At 31.5% G+C, this 9481-nt stretch overlaps 1 protein-coding gene across 1 annotated transcript; it reads right to left on the reverse strand.

The window, feature by feature from the left end:
- On the reverse strand, positions 1-9195 carry LOC127734296 (ficolin-1-like). Its single transcript, XM_052244123.1, has 5 exons — positions 8964-9195; positions 3446-3594; positions 2523-2619; positions 1294-1458; positions 1-489 (listed from the first exon to the last, which is right to left on the reverse strand). The coding sequence occupies exons 1-5, from the start codon at positions 9049-9051 to the stop codon at positions 239-241; spliced, it is 750 nt and encodes a 249-aa protein (XP_052100083.1). The 5' UTR covers positions 9052-9195; the 3' UTR covers positions 1-238.
- Positions 9196-9481: the final 286 nt, after the last annotated feature.

Raw genomic sequence — 9481 nt, forward strand, 5'->3', positions numbered from 1 at the left:
GATACTGGTCGTGTGTGTTTTTGTGTTCGTTTCAGATTTTAAATTCTGACAACAGTTATTTTAAAGGAATCGTTTTATTAATTGTGTATATTTAAACAAAATTATGATACATTGTATTTCAGGAATCAAGTATTGCGACTTTTTAAAGTAGACCTCCATATTCAGAGTTTCAAGTTTATTAGTTTTCAGTATGCTGTACACAGTTCAAATCGAACAACACCAAGCACCTAGTTTTGTTTTATTTCACCCTTCGCATCATCATTGTGGTTGTCTTCAATGAGTAATATGAACCTTTCCAAGTTTCCCATTCTATCCCGTCAGCATGGGAAGTGTGTGCTCCTTTAAGGTATCGTCCATTCAAGTTAGAATTGTGGCATTTGTTGTACCACCAGGCTCCTTTAAACATAGTGGCACAGTTGGATTCATGGTTATCATTATCCTGATCTTTAGAACTAAACATCTTACCATTATGATGGGCAAGAGAGTCACCTTTCAAAAAGAACATTTTTTTTTAGATAAACGCAATGTATTATAAATAAGAGCGATTTTAGATAATGTATTAAAAATCAGTTAAAAATCTTTAAAATGTACATTTCAATAAAATTGACTTTTAATGTATGTTTCACTAATCAAAAGAAATTATCTGCGTCTTATACGTAGCACAGTGGTGCTTAAGATAAAGTTTTACGGTAGTATGGGAATCTTCTGCCATCTTGAATCGTAAAATACACGAAGCACTAGAATATAAATGAATAAGCGTTTGTCGAGAATGCAATTGATTTGTCAGACTTTTCATTAAACATGAAGAAAATTGTATGGGTTTTAGTTATTACTTTGGCTGTTAAAAATACAGAATATTTTATTGAAGAATTAAAAAAAAGCTTAAAGTAAGTCTGATGAAGGGAGATAGCTCAAATTAATTATTTTTCTTAAGCAACACACAGTAAAAGTTATTTTGTAATATAGCAACAAACAAAAATTAAAAAAAAGCCAGTACGGTGACCCCATTTTTTCCGACAATTTTTCAAAATCATTTTATAAGAGCTATCTATTCATGTTCTATTTTTTTTTACATCTGTCATATGGTTTTCATCTATTCACATAATAATTGTTTACGTGTACAATCCTTACAAAATGTGTCAATTGTTCACAACATGTAGCGTGAAAGCAAGCTGGATTTGTTACTATTATTATCATAATTTTGAAAATAGCAAGATATAAACAACATTCCTCTGGTCTCCCCTTCTTGAAACTTATGGATCCGCCTATATCAAAACGATAATGAATACTTACCAACATTTCCAGTAAAGCTCGAGAAGGTCAACTTATATTTTGAAGCTTCATCCCCAACTTTGAAGTTCTTATATTTTGCATATCCATTATGATTTTCAAAGTCTTTCATTGATATCAACAGTTCATAATTCCCTTGCGATGTTAGGATATGTAGTTTGTCGTTGCCTGAATTGTTTACAATTCAAATAATTAATTTTTTGCCTGAATTGTTTATAATTTAAATAATTTAATTCTATGGAGTCCACATAATGCTAAGACAAACTTGTATTAAGATTTAAATTTAAGAATATTATTCGCAGTTATACAAATTTACTGGAAGAAAGGCAGACAACACCATGGCCAGGGAAAGGACGAAAAGACAAACAACAGTCCACAAAATACTTCATAGAATATGAAAGATTGAGCCATAAAAAACAAACCCAGCAAACTAGGTATTTGTATTGCTCCCATGTCATAATACCATACAATTGATGCGGTATGCAACATGTCAAAACTACTGTATATGTAGATTTTATTTTGCTGCTCAATTTTGCTGATTACAGTTTTTTTCTTTCTTCTTTAGCTTCCACAAAACACTTAAATAGGTAGAAAATTACTTAAGAGCGATAACGCCTATAATGAGTCGACTAAAACTTTCGACCATGTTGACTTGTTTTCAGAACCTGTTTATCGAATCTTGTTTTGCTTTTACTGGTAACTGTTTCCACCAAAAATACAAAAACGGATAAAAATCATCATTCAATGACAAGGACTTTAATACGGGATTCTACTGACGACTTCGGCCTTTTGACTTATACAAAGTTCTGACTTTGCTGATAATTTTTGTTATATATCATAAAATAAACAAACAATAAAAAAATCGTCATTTAAGACCAACATGTCATCTAATTATTTCGACAATGCTTACTATTTTGTATATCTTGTTTTGAAGATCACTTTTGATATTTATGATTTCTCTCTATCTTAATAAATATATAGTTTTCAAGAAAATACCAAAAAACATAAAAATGACCCTGTTTACTTAGAGGTTGTTATTTGTTGAATAAAGACAGCAGAGTGTTCAGAGAATAGCGGGATATTTGTAACTATACTATAATCTTGGAGATTGCCACTATCAGTAGACAGTATCGATGTTAAAAAAAATTATGTTATTTTAAATGCAAATACTTAATTTTATATTAATTAGTATACATAAACAAAGTAGCGTGTTCCTTAAAAAATGAGCCTACCAAGCCAAAATTCTCCTTTAACTGTCCCAAATCCTTCTTTATAATCAGCCCATTCTCTATAAAAATCAACCTCACCATTTATTCGACGTTGAAAAACCTAAAAGAAAGAAAAAAATGTAACACTAAAGAATTATCCTTTATCGTAAGGCAGATTTGTCTCGGCAACCAACAATCAATCAATCAAAGGCACCACGAATTAAAACTGCCCCCCCTTAAACCCACATACACAGAAGAGGAAATCAATGAGCTAAAAAGATTCCAAGTAGAAAAACAATCACCCACGATGCGTATCACAGCGTTAGTGTGATGTGGATAGTATTTATTTTAAAGTTGAAGATATAAAATCTAATTCATTTTTCGAAATTATTATAGCAATTAAATTTTCTGTTTTTTGACCACCTAGAAACGATGGAAATAAATAAATATTTTACGATTTCTCACAAAAAAATGAACAACTCAAAATTCCTTATGTCCTTTTTTTCTGTTATGAGAATTAAAAGTCAAATTTATAGACAACTGTTAAAGTCACGGTTGATTGTGCCCCAATTATCAGGTTTCTAACATTGATAATGTGAGAGCATTGATGGACAAACTAATCAGCTATCATCCTCATTTGTTTAGTTTGAAATTTTAACTTATAATTCAAGTTGTGCACATTTTACGTACAAGCCAAACAGCAAAACAATATCCCAGCTGGTTTTTCATATTAAATATAGCAGTGACTAGATTCTAAGTGTTTCTCTCCGCATATCGGAGTTCATTCCATTAATTCATACCTTTCATTTCGTCAGAAATTTAATTGACTGCTGTGGAAAAACAGTCAATTCATTAATGTTACACAATGAATTACATATTCATTTTCTTTGACAATACTGTCTACATATCAATACATACGAAGACTTGATACTGACAACACAACTCACCGTCCACCCTCCTTTTAAATCTTCTGTGTCCATATCGCAATATACATAAAAACCATCTAATGAACCCTGGGGGAAGATCTTATATATACCACTTCCGTGTTTGATATCAATGTCTCCACAGTCTACAGGACTTCTAATGAAGTGGTCTCCTGTTCATGAATAGTACATTAAAGATTCCGGGAGCAATAATTATTTTGTATAAAAGACAATGCATGTGTAACGAAAAGGAAAGACTTGCAAAACATAAAATCTGTTAAAATCTAAAAGTCTAGAGTATAAAAACCTTTTTTTTTGTTTATAGATGTAGTTTATTTACAACCTTTGAAATAAACCCATGCAATGTCTTCGAATATAAAATGTATTTGTACAATGCTATGGAAAGAAAGAGATTGATAACTATATGTTGTTTTATCCGAAATAATAAGTGATTAATCCTCGTACACTGCAACGCAATATTTAAGAAGAAAAATGTGACTCATATACGACATGTACATTTTATTATGTTACATGAAGCACTACACAGCATACTTCATTAAAATATATAATACGTCATTGATATTTATATAAAGACGACTTGAACAACAATATTATCTAAATTGTGTTTTTAGTATTTCATTGTTTTCATTTTTGTGCTAAATTGGTGGGTATTATTTGTGAACTTTGTGTTTGAAATGTTCGCCATTTCGAAAACATTAATACACTTATTAGATATAAGAAGATGTGGTATGAGTGCCAATGAGACAACTCTCCATCCAAGTAAAAATTTATAAAAGTAAACCATTATAGGTCACAGTACGGTCTTCAACACGGAGCCTTGGCTCACACCGAACAGTAAGCTATAAAGGGCCCCAAAAAATTATTAGTGTAAAACCATTCAAACGGGAAAACCAACGGTCTAATCTATATAAAAAACGAGAAACGAGAAACACTTATGAACCACATCAACAAACGACAACTACTGAACGTCAGATTCCTGACTTAGGACAGGTGCAAACAAATGCAGCGGAACAATGTCTGGAACAAATTTGTCACACAAAAAAAATAGTATGACGTCCGCACTTTTTTCAACAACCAGCCACCCTGTCTCATTATCTTTATGGTAAGTTTTAAAAGGGCCGAGATTAACAAATACGTTAAACAGTTCATAAAAGATAAGTACAATTTAACGATTTAATTTACCCCAAAAACAATAAACCCAAGGCCATAACCTCACGAGACGAAGTGCTAAAACTATGATATTACGATACACCGAAAATTACCCCCAAAATATGGAAAATCTGTTTTAACCTATCACAGCTTTCGCTGTTCAAAATCCCATATTGCATATATAGGCATAGCTGTCTGACTATTATTCTGCATCAGAGATTCAAGGGTTAGCCGAAAGAGACGAATGCAAAGGGTAAGTGTTGTTATTAAACTAAATTATTAATGAAGTATATGTTGTTAATTTTCGATTATTTATTTATAAATCTGAGGAAATTAATTTCACAAGAATAATTTGCTTGATTTTGAATAAATCATACCATGTTTTAATTTGTAACAGAATATAAAAATAAGACGTGGTATGATTGCCAATGAGACAACTCTCAATAAGAGACCAAATGACACAAAATTAACAACTATAGGTCACCGTACGGCCTTCAACAATGAGCAAAACCCAAACCGCATAGTCAGCTATAAAAGGCCCCCGAAATGACAAATGTAAAACTATTCAAACGAGAAAACTAACGGCCTGATTTATGTACAAAATAATGAACGAAAAACAAATATGATATACAGCAATAAACGACACCCACTGAATTACAGGCTCCTGACTTGGGACAGGTACATACAGAATATGGCGGGGTTAAACATGTTAGCGGGCACCCAACCCTCCCCCTAACCTGGGACAGTGGTGTAACAGTTCAACATATGAACAAACTATCAAAATCAGTTGAAAAGGGCTTTATTCATCAGATAGATATAAAGCAAAACAAGTTACAAAAACACAGAGTGGACGTAGCAGGGTAAAAAACCTATAGCGTAAATTAATGAAAAGGGATATTAAAATGGTCACGAATACGAAAACATGATAGGCCTAAAAAATTTCAGCTTCTTTTAGGTTACCCAGACCTACCTGATTTTAACGGTCTACTCTAAGATGTTAAAATGTTAAATTTTAACTGCCACGGTTTAGTCAGAAATTCGCAGTATCCTGAATTTATCAATTTGATTAGTGATCATGATATTATATGTTTATCTGAAACAAACAACTGATCATTTTGATAATGTTAACATACCGGTACCAAGAACTTCTTTTAAATTATAAAAACGGAAGTGAAACTCTATAGAGTTAAATCAGGTGGCATAGATTCTGTGTATAAAAATGAAATATCCAAAATAAGAGTAGCTTACTGCCGATTTCCTACAGACTGTTGAAGACCTGGTGATTAGAAACATGAACACCCCCCCCCCCCTCCCCCCCCTGAAAATTCATTGTACAAAACTGACTCATTTAATGAACTAGAACAAGAGTTGTGATAACTATATATTCTGCTTGTAGGAAATTTTAATGATAGAACTGCTACTGTTAGTGTTTTTTCTAATATTTCAAACAGCAAATATGACATGAATAGTGACTCGGATTTTGGTAATGATTACTCAAAACTTAAGTAAGATATGGTAAGTTTTAGATGTAGTGAAGATAAAATGAATAACTCTTATGGTAATACTTTATATACATGTATGTAAAACAACAGTCTATCCATTTTAAATGATACAGCATATGGTGATAAGTTTACTTTCTAGTTCTGCAGTCATATTGGTAGAAGTATGATTGCAGAATTAGAAAATGAATTAATGCTTTTGAAGTCAAGTGTTATGTCGCAAATTCTGTAAATAAGTTGTCCGAACATATAACCGAAGTAATTTTGGCATCAGCTGAACAGGTTCTAGACATCTTTATTTTCAACACGAAGGAAAAAAAGAATACGAAAGAAATCAAGCCATGATTTGACAAAAAAAATCCTTGGAGCATAGAAAGTGCTTGCGAATCGCAAACAGACTATATAAAAACAACAATACGACAGCTAAACAAGGTCAGATGAAAGATGCAGAACGAAAGTATAAAAAGCAGATGAATTATTGGATACAAGAGTATAGAAAGACTCAGAAAAAAAGGAAAAATTAAAGAAAACCAGTAACACCAAGGACTTCTAGAAAATTTAAATGCAAAACCGCAAAAACGTACACCAAATATTTCCATCGATGTTCTCTTTAATTAAAAACATTAATTCACCAGAATCAGTCGACGATATCCGTGTTTCGCAAGTCAAAGAAATCTTAAATGGTACTATAACAAAAAAAGAACTATGTACATGTATTGAAGATCTAAATGATGGAAAAGCATGTGGAGAGGACAAAATTATTAACGAATATATTAAAAGTCCATTTCATATCATTATGCCTATTTATGTTCAGTTGTTTAAATGTTGTTTCAGATTCGTGTTAAATTCCAGAAGCAAGGTTAATCGATAATATCAATTCTTTCTATACAAATAAAGGTGATACAAACATATGGAAAATAATAAACCTATCACAATTCGTAGCTTCATGTAAAACCTATTCACTGCAGTACTGGATTCGAGACTTTCCATTTGTTGGAACACTATTTATTGCTAAATGAAAATCAATCAGGATTTAGAATGTCAACTCTAACTTTTTGATAAAATCGTCAAGCCTATTCTTCTGTACGGATGTGAAGTTTTGGGAAGTCACCAATAATTCAGTTATCAAAAGGAATCACCTGCATTCTGTAAAATTTTGTTGAATGTAAAGAAATCAACGCCAGATTTCATGATATATGGAGAACTTGGTAGATATCCCTTAGAAGTTGCGGGTTTTAAGTTACTGTACGAAACTTCTGACAACAAAGCAAGAAACACTTTCTGTTATTTTGTACAATCATGCATATAAAAAGTATGGGATAAATATTCCATGGCTTAATGATATAAAATCTATTCTAGATAGTTGTGGATTGTCATATATAGAAATAAGAAGATGTGGTATGATTGCCAATGGGTCAACTTTCCACCAAAGTTCACATGAAGTCGATGTAAGCAATATACTTCCTTCAACATGACAAAAGCCCATACCGTTTAGTCGGCTATAAAAGACCCAGACATGAAAAAATGTGGAACAATCATTTGAGAAAAACTAACGGCCTAATTTCTAACAAAATAAAAGTTAAGAAAAACAAATATGGCAGATATGAACCGACGACAACCACTTAACTACAGGCTCCTGACTGATAAAAACTTAACTTTTTTTTATTAACATCCTTTTGAACCTTGGAGGTGGAATAATGTTTCAATGGAAAATCGATATTCTAAACTTTGTAATTTAAGAGACATTTGTGATGAATTTCACTTTATTTCAAAATGATCAAAATTTTGTTTCAGTACAAGTACAAATAAAGCAAAAATTTATTTGTGTACCTGTTATTTGGACAATAGATGCCTGATTGCAGGATAAATATATTTATATTCGTAGAAATAAACATTATTGACTGTCTCTACACATCGTATTTTTCAAAGCAAAAGATCTCACCATTAGAACTCACCATATCCAACAAATTAGCCAGAAACATAACAATAATCAGAAAAAATATAAAAAATTTACTAAGTACAAACAAAAATCATATGAAACCTAAAATCAAGGAATGAAATCAGATGCTTTGGAAGGGGAAAAGTTCTTGTTCCAGCAAATAAAAATCTATAAACTGTTTACATTGTCTCGTTGAATCAGTTATGATCTTCAAAATAATCTTCTTCAGGAGTTGTCTTGGAGTCTTCTTTAAAATGTGTCCTTCATAGACGGCAGTCAGAGTTGTCTCTGAAACAGGTTAGTTGCGTCCTTGAATGGTTCCGAGTTGCCTTTAATTGGTCGAGATATCATTTTTTTTTCGACTTGTCAGAATTCCAAAGTTATCTGCTAAATAATGGGTGTTATTATATAACTTTAATTTTTTTTTTATATTTCAAACCTAATCACTGCTCTAATCTAATTAATAAGTTATCAATGATTTGATTGGAATATCTTTCCTTCGTGTGTCATGTTTCAAAATTTGAACACCACTTTATTTCATTTTCTTTAGCAACGTTCAATCACATAAATTCCTTTACAATGAAAATTGTATGTTTATTAAGTAAAATAGAAATTAGCATAGTTGCATATTTACCGCTTATTGCTCAATGATAATAGTTGGTCTGCGATTTGTTGTAAAGGTAAAAAAAATTTACAAAATATGCAACTAAAATAAAGTAGTAAACTTCTTTAAACACGGAATAATACACGCACTCTCGTGGTATCTTCAAATTGGACCCGATATAGTTGTCTTGGTTTAAATAGTGTTTAGGTTAAAGACATGCCTGGTTTAAATGAAAGTAATTTGCACTAAGGTGTGAACGAACGTGATTCGGTTACACAAATAAAATAAATATACAAAAGAATTCAATTTACAACAGTAGAGGATACTCACTTTTACTTTGAACACTTATTGAATTCGCCAACACCACTATGATTCCAAGGAACATTCCAATTTTCAAAGAGAATGATATCATTTTCATATTTTAACTAATGAACTTCGAAGATACGAGGTGTACTTAGACTACATAGGAAAAGACCTCATGAAAATTGTATAAAAAAACTGCTGAATTGACACACAAAAACAGGTATCCTCATTTAGTATTATAGAAAGGAAAAACGCATAACAAATGTGTATGTGACTTCAAAACGGAGACATACGGATATTCGATTCAGACAGAGTTTCCTGTTGTAAGTAAAATAAAATAATCACCATGGTTTTATGTTTTTGCTCATTTATTTTGTCTTCTTTAAAATTCTAAATATATAATTCTATTATTTTTTGTTTAATTTCTTCAGAACTTTTTTTGTCAGGGCTTTTTTTTTTTTGCATTGATATACAAATACGAAGATATGATATTATTGCCAATGAGACTACTCTCCACAAAATGACACAGAAATTAACAACTATAG

This window comes from Mytilus californianus, unplaced genomic scaffold (assembly GCF_021869535.1).
Source record: "Mytilus californianus isolate M0D057914Y unplaced genomic scaffold, xbMytCali1.0.p SCAF_3, whole genome shotgun sequence".
NCBI lineage: Eukaryota > Metazoa > Mollusca > Bivalvia > Mytilida > Mytilidae > Mytilus > Mytilus californianus.

Excerpts from the sequence above, each read along its gene's own strand:
- LOC127734296 (XM_052244123.1), bottom strand. The coding sequence starts at position 9,051 with ATGAAAATGATATCATTCTCTTTGAAAATTGGAATGTTCCTTGGAATC. Across the intron at positions 3,595-8,963 it reads AATAAGTGTTCAAAGTAAAA|GAGACCACTTCATTAGAAGT; the intron begins GTGAGTATCCTC and ends ATTCATGAACAG. Across the intron at positions 490-1,293 it reads GAGCTTTACTGGAAATGTTG|GTGACTCTCTTGCCCATCAT; the intron begins GTAAGTATTCAT and ends TCTTTTTGAAAG.